General features: G+C 38.1%; 1 protein-coding gene across 3 annotated transcripts in view; it reads left to right on the forward strand.

Moving 5' to 3' along the window:
- ATP8B4 (ATPase phospholipid transporting 8B4 (putative)) overlaps positions 1-21,160 on the forward strand; it is a 232,666-nt gene that overhangs the window by 173,085 nt on the left and 38,421 nt on the right. For all 3 annotated transcript variants that reach the window (XM_077764430.1, XM_077764428.1, XM_077764429.1), the window contains exons 18-23: positions 2,191-2,355; positions 3,349-3,460; positions 5,562-5,667; positions 15,307-15,451; positions 18,228-18,411; positions 19,032-19,255. In XM_077764430.1, coding sequence (XP_077620556.1) covers positions 2,191-2,355; positions 3,349-3,460; positions 5,562-5,667; positions 15,307-15,451; positions 18,228-18,411; positions 19,032-19,255 — 936 coding nt within the window. The remainder of the gene's footprint in view (positions 1-2,190; positions 2,356-3,348; positions 3,461-5,561; positions 5,668-15,306; positions 15,452-18,227; positions 18,412-19,031; positions 19,256-21,160) is intronic.

Here is a 21,160-nt window from a genome sequence, read left to right on the forward strand (position 1 = left end):
AATATGAACTTTAAGGGCAGCTGGTCAAAACTCTCATATCCTCATTGGCTTTTCTCCTTTAAAAAATTATTGAGGATTCATGTTCTTTGTCAAGCCCTATATTTAATACAAAACATTCCCTGGATCTTTAAAAAACAAACAAACAAATAAAGCAAAACAAAAAAATACTTGCCTGACTTTAAGTTTAAAGAATGATAGTTTAGTAATATTGGTTACAAACATAGCTATTGTTTTTGTCTTTCCAATAGAGCATTCTTGATTTTCTTTTAATCTCTTCCAGAAGGCCGACATGGTCTTTTTAATTTTTTTTTTTTTTTATGAAAACAGCATTGGAATCATAAGTATCTGATTTTTGCCATTGCTCAAACACCAAAGGCCTTGGATTTTCATACATTCTCCTTTCATACTAAAGTATAGGAAGACTAATTTGGTCTTTTTACATTTCTCTGTACAAGAGATTTTTTCCAGGTATTATTGATTTGACTTTCTCTTTGCTTCATTTACTTTACTTTATTTGTTTTGGCTTTAAATTCTGAGGTTTTCAGTTTATATTTAATAATTGATTTTGAATTGTTTAATGGTAGGAAACGACCTTGCTCAAATGCTCATTTAGAATTAAACTTGTGATTCATGCACTAATTAAATAACTTAAATCATCTGTCCCCTTTGTAATGCCGTCTTAGAGTTGATTCACTGTTGTGCAGAACAGAGAGGAGAGCATTGGTAATGCCCAGTGCGGTTGCGAGTTAAAGGCCAAGAAGCGTTTCTGTGAATTAAGAGTACAAAAGATTGTTACAAGGAGGTAACTAGATTTTAAGATCAGTAGGGGACCCAGTGGTGGTCTTGCAAAATGTGATTGCAATGTCCAAAGTGCTACCAATTGCCTACAAGATAAATTTGGATAATTTTTTCTCATGGTCTCTGTGGGCAAAACCACATCATTGTCATATGTACTGAATTTTCTTTCCATTTACCTAACTAGGGTGTGTCATGGTTTAACTTGTGCCTGAGCACAAACCTATGTCTTTTCCATAAGCCAAACAGAGCAGAGAAGATATGCTCAGTGACAATGTCCAAAGGAGCAGAAATGCTTTAAAAACACTTGAAGTGTGGAGGCCCAAAACATGACCCCTGGAGACCTAGATGAACTGAGAGGTTTCCAACATTCCTACAAAGCAATCTACATATGTTTCCAGCTATTGTGACTATGTGAGACACTTAAGGATCTTCCAGTCTCCTATTTTTATTTATTTATTTTTCCTATTTGAAGGACAAAGCATCAGAGATATCATGAGGCACTAAAGGAGATGTATGGTTCTTCAGTGAATTTGACCAATTATTGTATACTAACTCCATAGAAATCAGTTTCTCAAAAATAATGATTTTTTAAAATAACCTGACTTGACAGTGTTTTTACAATTTCTAAGAATTTTCATTATTAAAATTCTCATTCAGCCTTCAATATCTAGTCCTACTTCCCAGAAGTAAACATTTATATTAACTTTTCTGCTTTGTTCTCTCCTTTTCCCCTCAAGGTTATTATTGCAACCTCAATAATCTTTGACTTCCATTACCTGGCCAGCATTTACTTATTCATCTGTACTTTTTTTGTGGAAGACTTCGAGCATAAACACAAGTAGAACTCAGTTAATTTTAGACATAGCTGTATTATTAGGGGGAACATGACAAGACTATTGAGATGGCATGCTGCCATCTTTTGAGAGAGCTCCTACCTTTGATTTGAGACCTGTGGTTCCTCTGAGGATCCTTTCCTCTCCAGTAGAAGTCGAGTGCCATGTGCCATGAAACAGGCTAGGTCTCTTATTGCCAAGAGTGCTTCCTTCATGTAGGGGATTGCTTGGAACCAATATATGTTGCTTCAAATGGGCATTTCAGGTCATGGGTGTGGTTGATCACTTCTCAACTAGGACACTTCAGCAGGCATTTCAGCTATCTGTAAAGAGAAGGCTAGCTCCCCTGAGTGTTTTAACCACATAGAAATAAAATACAAAATACGAACATTCTATCCCATTTCCAAGGGGATTAAAATGTTGGAGGTCAGGGTGGTCAAATAATACTCTTGGGACAAAATGAATTTAAGTGAAAAACTTCTTACCCATTATTGTTGTTGTTATTATTTCCATGATTATTATTCTGTGATAGTTCCTAAATTTGTGTGTGCTCTGGCAGGAATTTGCGGGGGAAGGTCTTCGAACTTTGGCCATCGCATACAGAGATCTGGATGACAAGTACTTTAAAGAATGGCATAAGATGCTTGAAGATGCAAATGCTCTCATAGATGAGAGAGATGAACGGATAGCTGGGCTATATGAAGAAATTGAAAGGGATTTGATGGTATGCGTTTAGAAGCATGATGATTTGTGTTTACAGAAGGGATAGTATGTGTTTAGAGATTAAGCATGGGAATAATCCATTGCTAAATGATCTTGCACACAGCAGATGTCCCCCTTTCAAACACTGAGTCATACTTTATACATTGGCTTCAAGTTTTCCGTGAGTGGCCTCAGAGAGCCTAGAGGATTAATTCTATTAGGAGTAGCTTATACAGTTGTCCCCTCCAAGTAGAACATAGTAGCATCTTTATTGTTTGTCAGCTTCTGGTATGTCCTTGATATTATGTTGGGTTTTTTTTCTCTGCCTGCTTTATGATCTATCTATTTAGAGCAGGGAAACTTGCCATGAAGAGTGGCCATAGCTCTGAACCATCATAAGCCATGAGGTTCTGGTGATATCTCTGCTTCCCAGAGTATGATCTACTTTAGAAACTGCTCTTCCTTGAGGCCCCAGTGGCCATTATGCTCACCTATTGTGAATTACTAAGGAGCATGTTATGTTCATCTCTGGGTAAAATATTCCACAAGAACCTTCACTTTTTTAGTTTATGGTATCTGTTGGTTTGTTAATTTAGGATAATGGCTTTACTTTTTTGTGACCCTTACTATGAGATTAGGGCTCTCCTTTGGACCTTTATATGTTGATAAGTGGGAAGCATCTGGGGAGTTCTTCAATTCCTAGAAGCCCAAATGGCTTCTGATGGTTTCTGCTAATATGTTATCTGAGCAGATCAGAACCCGCATGTAAATTCTAACTTCCAGGATCTCTGCCATTAATTGGTGTGTCTATCAGTTGGCTTGATTCGGGAACCTCCTCTTAAGGTCCTTCCAAACCCATCACTGCACATAATAAGATGCTTGCTGTATCAATGCATCATAACTTTCATTTGCAGTTCATGTTCCCTGACCTCTAAACTCTGTGATTAAAAGACATACGTATTGTGTATGTTGTTTTCCTGCATTAACATATGGTATTCTCTATTTTTCAATAAAGCTACTAGGTGCCACTGCTGTAGAAGATAAGTTACAAGAGGGTGTTACTGAAACAGTTACAAATTTATCGCTAGCCAATATTAAGATCTGGGTCCTAACAGGAGACAAACAAGGTAATTTGGAAATGAGTGATGATGATGTCTTAAAGGGGGGGGCATATTTCTTTTTTTAAATGTCTATTTTTGAAAGAGAGGGAGAGCCTGAGTGAACAGGAGAGGGGCAGAGAGGAGACAGAGGATCCAAAGTGAGCTCTGAGCTGACAGTAGAGAGCCCAGTGCAGGGCTCAGACTCACAAACTGGGAGATTATGACTTGAGTCAGAGTTGGATGCTTAACCAACGGAGTCATCCAGGCACCCTAGATGGGGGGCAATAATTTCTAAGGTAAAATTTTAACCAGAAAGCTTAATGAATTCGATATTTGCCCAGTCCTTCGCATAGGAAAGAGTAGAAATACAAAAAGGAAAGCGAGTACATTACAAAATTTTATTACTTAAAAATAAAAGAAAACAAACTAACACATTATATTCTGTAGTATACCCTGGGGTCATTTGAGTTTCAGCTCAATTGCTTCTTAAATGTAATAGTTTCGCCTGTAGGCAACAATGGTATTAAATAATGTTTAACTGTTGCTTCACATGGGAACTGCCCCCAGTCAGGACAGAGAGCAGCCCAGCACTGAAGCAGCACTTTAGAGACCTCAGGGCTACTTCTTTAGTTTTGTGATGGTTGAGAGGTTTGGGGAGATTCAGGGGAGCAGCTCTGTATCAACTTGTGTGGAAATACTTTGCAATTTTATCAATCACCACAGGGGTACCAGTGCAAACTGGCTAAATTCCAGGACTGCCCACATAGTGGTGCAAATGAGAGCTGACCCACTTTCATACTTGACAAAACACCACGTTAGCAGAGAAGGCGTCATTATGTTCAGAGTACTCTGTTTCCTAAGAATGAAAAGGCATCAATACTTTTTGCATCTATTGCTAGCAGTAATGGTTAAAACAAAAGTCATTTTATACTTGGTCATCAGTAAACCAGAAATATTTAGTTAATTATCACATGCATGTTTTCAAGATTGTCTCTACTTGTTACATTTTTTTTTTAGAACATGGAGGATTTGTAGATTTGATAAATCAGTCCTCTATATCTTCACCCAAATCACAATTATAAAAAATAAACAGAGAGTTGAGCTCTGTGGTGTGTTAGTAGAGACTTCTCAGAGTTTAGTGTTGATCAGTGGGTACATTCATAACTATTCACTTAGTCATGAATATTTACAAGTTTAATCTCATTTAGCTTTCATTTGTATAGCTTATAAAAAGAATATGCTAACATTTTATCAATTGCCTTCAGACTTCGGAAAAATCTAGTTGTCCTACAAATTAATTAGAGCTGAGGCACCTGAGTTGCTCAGTTGGTTAAGCATCTGACTTCGGCTCAGGTCATGATCTCACCACTTGTGAGTTCAAGTCCTGCATTGGGCTCCCCTACTTGTACTCTGTCCCTGTCTCTCTCAAAAATAAACAAACATAAAAGAAAAAGAACTAGATCCTAATGACTAGAATAGAATTAGAAACAAATGACTCTACAGAAGATGGAAGGGGGACCTAACTATCCTAGGGTCTAGTTCGCAGGAGAGAAAGGACTGCTCAACATCATGTAGTACTCCAGTTACCTAGAAGCAGCATTCCTGGGTAGTCTTTGAGATGATCATCACATTCCAAAGTTTTATTTACTGAATGAGAAAATGGCATTGTTGCATGTGGGAGAACTATAAAACTATAATAAGAGCATTTTTGCTGTTCATCTGAACATTTTGTGAGCTTTTTTCAATGTGTCTCCCCCATCAGATTGAATAATTGCTAAATTAAATATGTCAGCTCTCTCAGAGGCAGTATTTGGGACTTAAGGTAAAAAAAATTATTCACACAGGATCTTAGGGTATTTTTTTAAGTACTAATTTTGGGAATCATTAAGTTTTTTCAAAAACTAGATGAGATGGCTGAGAATTTATAGATGTTGCTACTTCTCCATGGATTTAGCAAGTAGTGAATTTGGTCACGGAACCCGGGTTTTTAATTTAGCTCTGGGTGTTTTCTTGTGTTCTATTACTCATCATGCTCTCTCTGAAATTAAGGGGTAATGCCTCAAAACTTTTATGGAAAAGGTACTTATGTTATTATGTAAGAGTCTAACTGAACATTATTTTATATCAGAAACTGCCATCAACATTGGCTATGCCTGCAACATGCTGACAGATGACATGAATGACGTGTTCATTATAGCGGGGAACACGGCAGTGGAAGTCAGAGAAGAACTCAGGTAAGTATTAAAGGAAGGAGAAAAGGAAGAGAGGGAGTGATGGAGGGGGGGAAAGGAAGATCAGGTAGTTGAGAAAGTAGAAAGGTCTTTTATAGTTCCTGTGGCCTTAGTTTAGTATAGAGCTCTTTTTGCATGTTTCCTAAACTCCTGTTCTTTCTAGTGACAAACTGAGATAAGTTTGACATCAGTAGTGAAGTGTCATCTTCAGGCCTCTGACATTTTCCACATATTTTTAGAAAAGGATTTCAAATCATTTATGTTGAGTCGTCCTTTAGAAATAGCTCTTACATGACGAGTGATCAGATTCAATGAGGGCATTTGTTAAAAATACCAATTCACTAGCTTCTTCATTCTGGCCCCCAAATTAAGAACCTCCAGGGGACAAGGTATGGGGATTTGTATTTTCATAAGATGAAATTACGATTGGAAAAATCTGGAAAACACAACTGTAGGAGATGGTGCATAAAGTTGGAATAGAATCTTTCAGCATTAAAGAAAGTAGATATTTTGACATAGTTACTATTAAACCCAAATGTATAATGCTTATGAGATATAGTATTGTGTAGTATTGGCTTCCAGAGTAGGATTTAGTGATTTATTACTTCCATACAACATCCAGTGTTCATCACAAGTATCCTCCTTAAAGTCCAGCACCCATTTAGCCCATTCCCTGCCCCCACCTCACCTTCAGCAACCCAGTTTGTTCTCTAAATTTAACAGTCTCTCAGGGTTTGCCTCCCTCTCTGTTTTCATCTGATTTTATTTGTCCTTCCCTTCCACTATGTCCATCTGTTCTTTTGCATAAATTCCATGAAATCATATGATATTTGTCTTTTTCTAACTGACTGATTTTGTTTAGCAGAATACACTAGTTCCATCCACATTGTTGCAAATGGCAAGATTTCATTCTTTTAATCACCAAGTAATATTCCTGTGTGTGTGTCTGTGTGTGTCTGTGTATACACTACATCTTCTTCACCCCTTCATCAGTGAATGGACATTTTGGCTTGTAGCATAGTTGGGCTACTGTTGATAATGCTGCTGTCAACATTGGGGTTGACATGCGCCCCTTCAAATCTGTGGTCTAGAGAGGTTTTTCTTTCTCTCCCTTTTGTCTCTCTACACAAGGGGATCCCTTCCCTCTGTGCCTATGTTGTTTTATCTCCCCCAATTCACATACATGCACCTCTTTCCTGCCAAGCTGTCTCTCTCCACCTGTGGAGATTTTTCTGACACTCTGCAGATAGATTTCCTGGGTGTCCAAAGTTTCTGATCTCAACATAGTTGTGTTTGAGGGACAAGGGAGATCCCAAGTCTCCCTACTTTTCTGCCATCTTAATTCCTCCAGCATTCTAGTTTTCAGTGTACAAATTTGTTACCTCTTTGGTTAGGTTTGTTCCTAGGTGCCTTATGATTCTTGGTGCAATCCATAGGATCAATTCCTTGATTTCTCTTTGTGCTGCTTCATTATTGGTGTATAGAAATGCAACAGATTTGTGTACATTGATTTTATGTATTCATGCATCAACGGTAGCCATTTTTTGGTGAAGTCTTTCAGTTTTTCCATGCAGACTATCATGTCATCTGCAAAGAGTGAAAGTTTGACTTCTTCCTTGCCAGTATGGATGCCTTTTATTTCTTTCTGTTGTCTGATTGCTGAGGCTAGGACTTCCAGTACTATGTTGAACAACAGTGATGAGAGTGGACGTCCCTGTCATGTTCCTAACTTTAGGGGGAAAGCTCTCACTTTTTCCCAATTGAGGATGATATTAACTATAAGTCTTTCATATATGGCCTTTATGATTGATGTATGTTCCTTCTATTTCTACTTGAAAAGAAAAGAAGTCTTAACTATTAGCACCACTAACTGCTACTTGTAGATTAAATTTCCCAGCTTCTATACTGTTTTACCCATGGTAGGAAACTGCTGTACATGCTGGTAGAAGCTGTGACTGACACTGCATGTCTTTGCCAAATAAATTGGGAAATCTAATTATTATGGATATAATTTTATTATTGGTATTTTAATACAACTTTAATGATAGACTCCATGGAGTTTATTGGGGGAAATATTAATAATCTGTTTAATAATTAATAACAATTTTTTTATTTTAAGAAAATCTTTCTATTTAAGTAAACTTTTATTTTGGGGGGACTTTAACTCTTGCTGAAGGAAGATGGATGTGAGCAGATCTAGATTGTGATGAGCCTAGTGCTAAATGCTTTGAGACCGTGCCTGAGGCACTATTATAAGCAGGATACATGTATTACATTTCATTCCCAAGGCAACCCAGTGGTAAGCATTATAATTATCCTTATTTTACAGATCAGCAAGTTGAGACATAGATATGCTAAATAACATGCCTGAAGTTTCACAACTGGCCAATGATTCAGCTGGTATTTGAGTCTAGCATGGTCCCAGATCCTGTGCACTGAATCACTTGCCATGTGTCTCCCTACACTTGGACATTGGATGTGTTCTTACTCCCTTAAAATGATTGATCCAAAAAATTTAGCTGTTGAGGCATCTTGCTGCTTCACTCACATACCAGTGTAGTGGTGAGAGCAGAATAAATTTCAGGGAGTGATAGCAGGTGTAAGATGAAGGATATGGGCTTTGTGTTAGAGGGACCCAAGTTTGAATCTTGAACTTGTACTCATTTGGCAGGTTGACTGACTTTCAGTATCCTATTCAACCTCTCTTTGATTGGTTTCCTTATTTGTAAATGGTAGAATATACAAATATCTACTCTGTAGATTATTTTATTTCGGAGATTAAAAAAGGTAAGAATGTAAAGATATATGGCCAATGAGCACACCACTTCTTGCCTTTTCCCACCTCCACATCCTCCCTTCCCTTTCTTCTCTTTTCTTTAGCTGTTTTTCCACAACACGGACTCCGTTTATTAACATTTCTCCAACAGACTCTGGAGTCTGTATTAAATTATATAAAAAATAAAATTCTATCAGTATTTGCCTATGTCAAATGGCAGTTAGCTTCTAACCAGGTTGATATTAGCAGTTTTCTACACTAGGTTGATGAAAATAACACAAAACTTAAAAAAAAAGTGGTTAGTATAGATACACTTGGGTGCCTCAGTCAGTTAAGCAAACAACTTCAGCCCAGGTCACGATCTCGTGGTTCCTGAGTTTGAGACCCTCATCGGGCTCTCTGCTGTCAGCACAGAGCTTGCTTCAGCTCCTCTGTCTCCCTCTCTCTCTGCCCCTCCCCACCTCTCTGTCTCTCTCCTAAAAATAACTAAACATTAAAAAAAAAACTTATAAAAAGGTGGAAAGTCTATACATTCTTATCATAGAACAATCTATATTTTGTATTAACCTTCTTAATATATTGAAGACAACACACTGACCCCTTACAACCTTTATCGACCTCCTTCTTCAATTAGTTACACTGGATAAGGGTATTGGAGGTTGATGGAACAGCACACAGAAAGGCATAGAAACATGAAAGAAATCATGTTCAATTCTAGGGAAAATATTCCACGTTGTAGCTAGAGTGTATGAAAGAACTTTCAGAGACATATTGGTGATAGATTGATTGACAAGTGAAAATGGTTATACTTTATCCTGAAGCTATTGGGTGGATGTGGGTGGCTTCTAAGCAGATGAGTGACAAGCCCAATTCTATGTTTTGGAAATAACAGTATAGTGGCTAGATAGATGGAGTATGTTTGATGGGAAAACGAATGTTATGGGGAGGTGCATCAGTAGACTGTTGGTATACCCAAGTTTAGAGATGATGATGGTTGAACTAAGGCAGTGAGGCTGTTAACAGTAGAGGAGGAAAGAGTAGAATGAAACTGACAGCTCTTACTCTTAAATACTGAGAACAAACTGATGGGGGTGGGGGAAAGGGGAAGAGGGTGATAGGCATGGAGGAAGGCACTTGTTGGGATGAGCAATGGGTGTTATATGAAAGCCAATTTGACAATAAACTATAAAAGAAAAAAAAACTAATAGCTCTTTTGGAGGTAGAATGGTTAGGACTCAGAATTTCTAGCTTGTTTGAATTTCACAGCCCAGAATATACTCCACTGTGTAAGAACAGCAGCCTTTAAATTTTATAAAACTGAACTTGAACCCTTTTTCTGTCTGGTGACAGAATTAAACTAGGTACTTTTGGGTAAAGTCTAAGATGCACAGTTGACTTACCTGTTACTGATCCTCAGCATCTACCCTACTGGCATCTAGCACTTCCCACTGCTATGTCCCTGTCTGGTCTCCAGTCTCTCTAGGTTGCTAGTTGTCCCTCTTGGCTGACTTCCACATGCCTCTGGGGAAACAGGGCAAGTGTGGCTGCTTTTCGTCTCTGTATCCTAGAAGACTTGTTCTCACATGGCTACCTCTGTTCCTGAAATACCTTTACTCTTGTATCTTCTTTCTTACTGTACTTCAGTGGCAACTATTCCATACTCAGATTCCCAAAAACTCATGTGAGGATTCCATTACCCACACACTCTTCCACCCACTACTGGCCCAGGTTATGAGTTTTCTTTCTTTTAGTGACTCACCAGCCTCCAAGCTCCTCTTCATAGTCTCTTTCCTCTAGGCTTGGATGGGCTTTCTACTCTGTTGCTTATGGCAACATTTTATGCTCTGATTTCTTTAAGGATTAGTCTTAAGAGACACAGAGAACTTTTTCTTCTTTCTCAAAATCCCATAGTGAAATTGAAGATCAATGCTGATATCAGTTTCAAGAGTCTGTTTTGGTACCTAAAAAGCAAGATCATGACTCTTTTTTGTTCCCTCTCTATTTGGCTCTGTGAGATCTCCTGTGGCAAGGTATGTTTCGTGAGTAAATAGTGTCATCTATGGTAGTGGTGGTGATTACAGGAGGCGTAGGGAACTAAAGTCAGTATCTCAAGATTTTATCCAACTACCTATGGCTGACTAAGTAGATGGCATAACTGTCATTATGTGGAAGTAATGTGGAGAAATATGAATTCCCAACTGTTGTTGGGAGTGTAAGTTGGTGGAAACTTTCTAGAGGGCAAACTCACAACATAATTCAAAATTACATATATATACACTTTTCATCCAGTGATCACTACTTCCAGTAATTGTCCTTAAACAAGAGGGAAAATGTTAGAATATGTATATAAAGAAATATTGGTTGCTTTATCAATTATAATAGAAAATTAGAAAATGCTCAGATACCCAGCCACAAGGGATTTTGTTAATTACCATGACATATTTCAGCAACGGAATTCTATTCAGTTCATAAAAGTGATTATGTGTTTACTGACATTGAAAGATATCCATAGTAAACTTAAGTGAAAAAGATTACAAAATACCATATGTAGTATGATTCCTTTTTTCCAAAGAATGTATTTGTATATATGTATGTGAGTTCCCTGGGGGTTGATGGGAAAACAATCCAAAAAGGTGTATCAAAAGGAACAGGATCTAAATGATAGTAGCTATTAGAAAGAAATGAACTAAATGGTTATATTTAAACCTATCAAATGTGTTTAGATTATTTCATAAACATGGATATATAATTTTCACACACATCATGCATGTAGCTTGCTTCAAATTTAGTGTTATGAAATTGTTTTTGACACTTAGCTACTGTGTTAATTTTGCTACCATAACTGTGTTAGCATTAAAGGCATGCCCAGAAATCTACAATGAAACCCTGCTATGGTTTCTCAGAAGATTACTGCATTGATTATATTTTGCAAATACATATATATGGCTCCTGCCCAAAGGAAGACAGACTAAGAATGTAATTTTTCTTGGGCTGACAGGCCAACTCATTATATGTTTCATTTCTGTTGTATTGATTACATGTTTTGTTGGAAAAATCCATATCCTTTAACTAATTAAACCATGACATGACTCCACTGCTTCTGAGGAATATCCTAGTGATGTACCTAGGAGTTGACACTTCTTTAGTCAGCAAAATACACATTATACTTTTTGGGGCCCTACCTTGTGGAAAGTTATCTGAATGAGCAGAATTCTCAAATGCAAATGGTTTCAGAACCAGACAGATGACATTAGTTGCATGATCTGGGCTGTATGTAAGACATTAGAGAGTGGTGGAGACTTGGGTGAAAGTGAAATCAGGTTGTCCATAAACTCATACAGATTTTTCAAAACACTGTGCAGGCCAGACAAAATGTATTTTGTTCATTTCCAACTTCTGGTCACCCAGGCAAAATGCTTCAGTAGGTTAAGTTTCCATCCTAAGCCATTACGTTTTATAGTGCTGGGAAATCTTGGGGATGTTCTAGTTCACACTGGTGCTGCTGCCCCAGTTTTTGTAGCTGGGGACAACCAGTCTGATTGGCCATCCCCTTCCCCTAATTGCTAATAAAATACGGGTTTAGGGATTGAGTGTCTTACAGATCACATGGGTAGTAAGGGATGGAACTGGGGCTTGAAATTGTAATCTCATGTACTTCCTCCCTGTCTCTACTGTTGGTAGCATGGTTGCATCCCTTAACTGCTCCTCTGGTACTTTCTCCCATCCTAGAGGAAGCCTGTGGCCAACTCTATATGTAAATCAGTTTAGTGTGGGAGACTGAGAACTGAAGACCTAGGTTCTTGACTGGGTGTGTAACTGACTTGTCAAATAGTTGAAGATCAGATCACCCAACTGTGGGCACACGAGATGTCAGAGGCCGACCTTGGGCCTGAACCCAGCTCTCCAGGTTCCAAGATCAATGCTCTTATATCGAAGTCAGGGTTGTCTTCTTTTAAACATGGTGCCATGTTTCCTTAACAGGTCCAGGTAATGTTTGAAAACAGAGTGCCTTACAAGCACTGACAAATGATCCTTTTCCCTACCATCTCTTTTTTATAGAGTGCAGAGCGCATAGAAGCCAACATGGGCCTAACCGGGCTCTGCTGTGTTTATGGTGGCACAGGGCTGTGAATGCCACACTTGCCTCAGCCGTTAATGCGTGCCTTCATGCCAGCATCATAATAGACTGCCCTTCATTACAAAGCTTGGGGAAAAACAGGCAGTCTTTTGTTTTAGCATTTGTTATTTGTGTCTGTGGTTAAGCATTACGTGTTACGCCTGCAAAAATCTATAGTTCCTGTTCAAGGAGGGGAGTCATGTGTAGCTCTCCCTCTCTTAATATATTGTTTTGTTTTGTTTTGTTTTCAAGAACCAGCTGGTATTTTAAGAGCTAAGTTCCAGGAAGAAAAAGAAATGATAGCTATAGACCATGGGCTAAGGTCTGAAAATGTGTGAGCCCAGTCTGATGAGGAGGGTTGGCCCATGTGGAGGCAACGCAGTGGGGATTTAAGCCAAACTGAAAAAACTGTCCCTTTTCTGCCCGGAGATGTTAGGAAGACAGTTTTTGGGGGAAAAAGTCCTAAGTAAATAGAATTTCAGCCAATACTTTCATGAACTTCACCCTTCTTTGGAATGTTTTCATTCTCTGGGGGGGGAAACAGAGATTGAGTCATTTATACAGCGAGTGAGAACTTTACTAAAAAGGAAACCTCAGGAGATGTTTGCCCTTTGGTGCTTTCTGAAGACCCAATTTATGAGCTCTGCAACATTGTCAGAAAAATGCTCGCTTCTGAGGAGCTTGTTTTTCTAGCTTTCTTCATTATATGGGACAGTAAATTTTCATGACTGTTGAGGAGGATTCCCTGACATGGTTATCTGATGGAGAAGTCTGATTTTCCCACTTAACACAGTGTTTTTTCATGTCTGTTCTCCACCCACTCCCCTACCTTAACTCCCTAAATTTCACACATAGCACTCTGACTTTATAAATCTTTTTCTTTGATTCTGCAGATTGATTGCTAAAGGCATGATATCATTCTTGGAGCCAGAGACATGTAATCTCTGGGTTCCTTGGGTTCCTAAATGCAGGCTGTGATTTTGGTCATGGACAGCAGAAGGAGATGTTGAGCCAGAAGATAAGGGTGTTTTTGTATGTGTTGTTTTGTGGGTTTTTTTTTTTTTAACTTCGCATATAAATAATTAGTGTTACATTTTCAAATAATTAGAAAGCTACGGGCTAAAATAGTTGTTTTTGTACAGTGAACATTGCTTTCTTTTTATGGCATAAAGCCATTTTAATAAATGTTTTCTACCTACGATGAGGCTTTGGGAAATCATTTCATTGTGCTGTAAGCCAAAACATCCATTTTCTGGCCTCTCACTCCCCCTTTTCTCCAGAGCCCTCTTTTTGCACATACAAGTTGTGGCCCAGTGTATTAGTGGCTGGCTTTGGCACTCATCTTCAGGGAGTGTCTGCCATATGGCTCTCTGGTGATGGTTGAAAGTTCTGGAGTCATGTCAGCTTGCCCTATGATACTTCAAAATTTGTCATCTAAATGTCATTGGAGAGGAAATTTCCCATCCATTAAAGGCATTATCGGTCCATTTTCTATGCTTTTTGTTTTTTTTTAATGTTTTATTTATTTCTGAGACAGAGAGAGAGAGACAGAGACAGTATTTGCAGGAGAGGGTCAGAGAGAGAGAGAAAGAGAGAGAGATAGAGAGAATCAGAAGCAGACTCCAGGCTCTGAGCTAGCTGTCAGCACAGAGCCTGATGCGGGGCTCGAACCCACGAACCGTGAGATTGTGACCTGAGCTGAAGTCGAACGCTTAACCAACTAAGTCACCCAGGTGCACCATATCTGTCCATTTTGAAGAGAAGAGTAAAACGTGTCTTCTAAGCATGTTAAGTGACCATACAATCTTCTTAAATAGCAGAGATGGATGAGTGTGGGCAGCATTAATCTACCTCTAAACAGATCTAGGGCACTGGAGTGAGTTTCCATTTAGAACAACGCTCTATCCATGGTGTCTTTATTTTCTGTCTCAGAGATTTATTCTATTGTTTGAGCTGATGAATACAATTTTCACTCAGAACAGTCCATTATATTCTAATAACATTTAGTTTTATTGTCAAATTTAAAAAATGTGCTTCTTCAAAGACTTGTTTTGGGGCACCTGGGTGGCTTAGTTGGTTAGGCATCTGACTTTGGCTCAGGTCATGATCTCACAGTTGGTGGGTTCGAGCCCCGCATCAGGCTCTGTGCTGACTGCCAGCTTAGAGACTGGAGCTTGTTTCAGACACTGTGTCTCCCTCTATCTGACCCTCCCCTGCTCACACTGTCTCCCTTTCTCTATCAGAAATAAAATAAAATTTAAAAAAAAGAAAGACGTTTTAAGCTAAGCCAGATTATATGACAATTTTCTGCAAATTAATGAATTTATTTTATATATTGATGCTCTGGAATTCCTAGAAGATCTCTTCAGGAGATCTTTAGTCTTTCCCTTTTCATTATTTAACAATATTGTATTCCAGACTGGTGGTTTGAAGCACAGACAACCTTATATACCAAATGTATCAAGATGACCTAGTTGAAGCCCCACTCAAGATGGTAATTTAGATTTTGGGTAATTTTAAATGTTCATAATGATTATTTTCATTATGTTTACACTCCTACTTCTTGGAATTTGCAAATTTGCTGTGGCCTCCCAATCACAAAGAACTATCCAACTTGGTTTCTGTAACTGAATCGTATGCCATAGTCTATCTGAATAGTGATGAGATGAATTTACCTACAGACCAGTCTCTTGTCAGAGTAATAGGTATGCTCTGTATACTTGTTATGATTTCTTTCTTCTCCTTCAAGAAAAGCAAAGGAAAATTTGTTTGGACAAAACAGAAGTTTTTCCAATGGCCATGTAGTTTTTGAAAAACAGCAGCTGGAGCTGGAATCAGTTGTAGAAGAAACCATAACAGGAGATTATGCCTTAATCATCAATGGCCACAGTTTGGTGAGTTTGCTTAAGGCTTTTTCTTCCTTTTCCTTCATTCCAAGAAGTGTCTCCCTTGTGCTGTTATAATGAGATCTCCTTTTGTGTTTTCCAAACAAATGACACTACTAGAAACAAGGGTATACACAGTGATTTCCTGTTTGCAAGGGGAAAGGAAGTTTCTGATATATATTTCATACATTATTGCTTGAACCACCACAGTGAAAAGGAGGATCCAAAGAAATACTGTATTCACAGAGTATCCATCTTGTCTAAATGACTGTAAACCATTAGCAGTGCTGTTTAAGTGCTTTTCTAAGGAGAGTGTCACAGCTCACTGTTATTTAATTAAAATAATGCAACTGTTGGATGTATTGCAATTACTGTTTTGCTGATGTTTGTGATTTGGCAGAGTACAACCTGATCTTCATATAATTACCACACCAAATTATTGCCATTAAGATACCTCTGGTGGATTTTTTTTACATAGCAGTATTTTATAGCAATGCCAAACAATTTGCTTTGATTAGGAAATCTGGTTCTTGTCGTAATAGAATAAACTTGCATTGTGCTTTTAATGTAGTTCAGGTTCCAAATCTTGAACAAATATCAAAACACTCTTCTGAGTTTCTAATTTATAAAACAAAAGCTCTGATTGCACTCCAGTGAAATTATCATTTATATGCACAAAGAGCTAATCTCGCATCTTTCCCCAGCTTTGATGATCATTTTTCACTTTTGGAGTTCGGAAAATAAACGTATCTTCTTGTAGACAGTTTCTTAGAGGACAAAAGAAGTTGGATATGAGTATATTGTATTTTCCCCCTTGTGATCGCTGTCTGTTAGCTCTTAGTGCTTAGAGCATTATCCAGCTGGATTCCAGACGTAATGATGTGTTGCCTTCTACACCATGGAAAGTTACAGAGATCAGCTGCAGGCCAAGTTCTGCTGAAAGTTTGTCCAGATGACACGAACTTCTCCCTTGCACAAATGAGCAGCAACTGAAAATTATAAGCCTGTCAACTGGGCTTGGAGCTGGTGGCCTCCAGGCTGAACTTCCCAGGGACCACAGTATGGAAATGTCCCTAATGAGTTGTGTTCTGACTTTCCCTCAGACTCAAAGAAGCCAATGTGTGGTGGGTTAGACTGCCCAGGTGATAACATACACTCTTCTTCCTTTGTCTCTAAATTTGTTGAAAGGAAGAGCTAAGAACCATTTCAGCTTCAAAGCCCGAAGCTAATGAAGCCATGAAATGTCATTTTTTATTTAAGGAGAATTGACCACATTACTGCTGGTCTGTTTAGAAGCTTTTTTTTTCTTCTTTTTTTTTTTTTTAAGTAAATTGTGATTCCAATTTGCTCACATCTTGATGCTTTGTGGAATGTAATTGGGTCCTTCTTTCTCAGAGTCTGACTTTAGGTTTTCACTTGTTGATAATAAAGAAGAAAAAGAGAGAGAAAAGGAGACCATTCTGAGCAAGACAACCAGTTACATGCTTTCTCTTTCAGAAAGAGAAAGCTAACTTACAGATTCCCCTAGGAATCATAGGCCTTAATGTAAGAATTTTCTACATCAGAGTCATGTTTTATGTTCATTCACCCATCCTTTCACTGATATCATGAACATTTATTAAGCATGCTCAGATGCTAGAGCTTGAGGATAAGGATGTGAATAGAACATGGTTCTTGTCTTAGGGATCCCGTCTAGTGGGAGAGCTAATCGCAAGTGGTATGACAAATACTATAGAGAGGAACGAACACAAGGCTTTGAGAGCATAGAGGCAGACACATTTAGTTCCTTGTGTGAAAGTCAGGGAAGACTTCTGGGAGGAAGTGATGCATTCATGCACAGGAGCAGAGAGTACAAAGGCACAGAGGCAAGAAAGAATCTGTCCCATTACAGACACAAGCAATTTGGCATGATGGAAGTACAGAGTAAACTTAAAGGTGGTTGTAGAAGCCAGAACTCAAAAGGAACATAGAGGCCAGATTGTGATAGTCTGTGAGTATCTTGCTAGAGACTCATTCAGAGATACTGATGACTCAAAGTTGAGGTGGATTCCTGTTTCCTCTCAATGTGTTTATTAAATAATGTACAGTGAGATGTTTTCTAGAAGACAAATTGCACAGTTAAGGATTATGCTCTTTTCCAGTCGTTTCTTGGCACACATAAAGGCTGTGGTTATTTGGGGAAGAGCAAGGCTGAAGTCGGTTGGGAACCCTGCCTGGGACACAGGTTGCATGCCACCCTGTTGCACAGGCTTCTCTTGATTTCAATCACTTTGTTTTTCAAGGGCTAATCTCCAGGTCATCTGCTTTTCATTTGCCCAAACCATTAACAACCACAACAACAAACATTAAATACACAAAACAACAATGCAAAGGAAACAAAAGTTCCATTACGTAGAACGAAGAAGTCATCATCGTTTTGTAGTTCTATCTAAATTGGATGAAATGGTGGATAGGCTTGTTCTTGCTTTTCTCTGTTTTAGTGGATTCTGGAGCTTTTCTGGCATTTAATCGTATCTCACCAGTGCAGCATGATAATGTGTCAAGGGGGACACACAAGAGCACTGTGTCTTTTTTTTTATTCTAAAATTCCTTGGCACTTAGTAGGAGTTTTGTGCTTATCTTTAGTTAGTTGTTTATGTGATTCTGGGTCAACAATGACTTGTTGAAATTAAACTGTTTAGAAAAGAAATCATTTGAGAAACAAGAAATCTGCTTCCCAAATGACATCTCTCATTGATTATTTCTTGTCCTAATCTGGATTTTTTTTTTTTTTTAAATAACACAGGCCCATGCCCTAGAAAGTGATATCAAGGATGATCTCCTAGAACTTGCCTGCATGTGTAGGACTGTCGTTTGCTGCCGAGTCACCCCACTCCAGAAAGCCCAAGTAGTAGAGCTGGTGAAGAAGTACAAAAATGCTGTTACTTTGGCCATAGGTGATGGAGCCAATGATGTCAGCATGATCAAAAGTAAGAGGATATTACTCAGTATTGTCTGCTGTATACTAGGAGTCCTTGGGTTCAGCATTTGGCAAGATGTAATGGAGATTGAACTGTAATTTAATTTTCCCACTGGTTCTAAAATGAATACATTCCGGATCCAATGCATTTGGCATTATTAGCATTCATAACAACAACAACAACAAAAAATCCCACAAATTTGTCTCATTAAAAGAAAAAGGCTAGAAAAGGATATTGATCACCTTATATAGTGTATTTTTAGACTAGAAAAGGATATTGATCATCTTATATTGTATAATATTGTAATACAATATTGTATTGTATAATCCCCTATTGTATAGTAGCTGTCTGTGGCATAAGGAATGAGCACTGAATCCGCAGTCCCAACATTTGGGTTTAATCCCAGTTTAGCCACTTACAAATAGTAAAACCTTATGCAAACGACTAAACTTTGTGGGCCACTTTCATCTTTTGTAAAACTAGGATAAATAACTAATGAGTGTTTCATGAGATAATATATGTGAAAAAATATAAGTTCTGTAGCTTTAAGATTGCTATAGACAAATAATGACAAGAAAGAGATTGTATCTTTGTTCAGGGACTGAAAATGTTCCTCTTTTCCTTTGCAGGTGCTCACATAGGTGTTGGCATCAGCGGTCAGGAAGGAATGCAGGCAGTCTTAGCCAGTGACTATTCATTTGCACAATTTAGATACCTCCAAAGGCTTCTCCTTGTTCATGGAAGGTGGTCCTATTTCCGAATGTGCAAATTCTTACGCTATTTCTTCTATAAGAATTTTGCATTTACACTTGTGCACTTCTGGTTTGGTTTCTTCTGCGGTTTCTCAGCCCAGGTTGGTAAAAAACAAAAAACAAAAAAACACTTTTCTTTCTTTTATTAGATCCCCCTGAATTGCAAATGACTGTTCTTCATGGTCTTATTGATAGACTGTGTTTTTATATGTCTAATACAAATCACAGTACGGCAATTAGGTAAATATAGTTGACTTTAGCTTTAAACACAAAAAAATATGCATTTAGCTGGAATTTTTTTAGGTATGTATGTATTTATTTTTTTATTTATGTAGTCAATGAGTACTCTTTCCTATGAGTTTTAAAATTTTTATTGAAATATTTTGGTATGATTGCTGATTAACTTAATGTGGAGCTTTAATTCAGAAGAGAAGACTAAGAAACACTAAGAAGAGATGTTGATCTCTTGTGTATCTCTTTTGTGAAGATGGTCACTCACCCAACACTGACTGTATATGGGCTGACAGCAAATATGTTTTAAATTAGGGAGAAATAATTGATACCCTAACATTAAGGCTATTTTGACAGCATTTTATCAGATAAAAATTGATAAAATAGATAATGTTGATAAAATAGATAATGTTGGCAACAAAGAAGAAATATTAGCAATTAATAAATTAGGATTCTATTTTTCTATCTACTAATATCCATTTTATATTTTTATTATTTTTTTAATGGTTATTTATGTATTTTGAGAGAGAGAGAGTGTGTGTGCACAAGCAGGGGAGGGGCTGAAAGAGGGAGAGAGAATCCCAAACAGGGTCTGTGTTGTCAGCACAGAGACCGACATGGGGCTCCATCTCATGAACCGCACAATCATGACCTGAGCTGAAATCAAGAGTTGGGTGCTTAACTGACTGAGCCTCCCATGTGCCCATACTCATATCTATTTTAAAAGATAATTACTTAAGGGCACCTAAATAGGTGCCTATATAAATATAGGTTTTGTATATTTTCCCCCTTATCTGTGAGGTTGAGATTTCTTAAAATGAGGCACCCCTATAACCCATTCCTAATATTCTCTGCTAAGGATAACATGCCCAGAATGAAAAGCAGACTATGTTGATATTTTTGTTGATGGTTTTTGTATTCTCCAGACATTGAAGTAAAGCAAAGGTCTTGATTTTAGTTTCTCAAAAATGTAGTTCTCAGTTTTCTTAGCACTAGTTCAGAGAAAGCTGGGGTGGGACTTAATTGCTCATAATCTCACCTTGTCCAACAAAAACAAATGTGAGAATGTGGCCTGTGCCTTCCTAGGCTGGGGACTTCTCCTCCACATAAAAATGAAGTAAGACTATTTGCTAATTAGTGCTTCCAAGAGATCCCACTTTCATAGTGCAAAGGTTTGGAGGCTTTTGAAAAATCACACAACTATGGAGGGATACCTATACTCTCATTTAGACCTCTTAGGATATACAAGAGTGCTCAGTGATTTGTATTTATAGACACACAGAGCTTGGATAGCAAGTTTACTTTCCAAAGTTTTCTTTGTTAAACTGTGAAGCTGGAAACTAATGTTCAATGACTTCTAACCTCTACATTTAGGTGATTTTCTGCTCTGCTTTCAAGATCTGATAAAACTGGTCAGAGTCAGATGTGCAGCAACTAGATTTTCAGTCCTCTCACCCATATTTACCTTTTAAAAGAGAACAGCAAGAAAGAACATTGTTCTAAAGACCTGAGTATCTGATGATTAAACCCAGTTGTAAGACACCCCACTGGTCTATGATTAAGTTTCTTAATTTTTTTTTTAATGTTTTATTTATTTCTGAGACACAGAGAGAGACACAGCTTGAGCAGGGGAGGGTCAGAGAGAGAGGGAGATACAGAATTGGAAGCAGGCTCCAGGCTCTGAGCTAACTGTCAGCACAGAGCCCGACACAGGGCTTGAACCCACTAACCATGAGATCATGACCTGAGCTGAAGTCGGATGCTCAACTGACTGA

Source organism: Crocuta crocuta, unplaced genomic scaffold, assembly GCF_008692635.1.
Source record: "Crocuta crocuta isolate KB4526 unplaced genomic scaffold, BGI_CrCroc_1.0 scaffold102, whole genome shotgun sequence".
Classification (NCBI taxonomy): domain Eukaryota; kingdom Metazoa; phylum Chordata; class Mammalia; order Carnivora; family Hyaenidae; genus Crocuta; species Crocuta crocuta.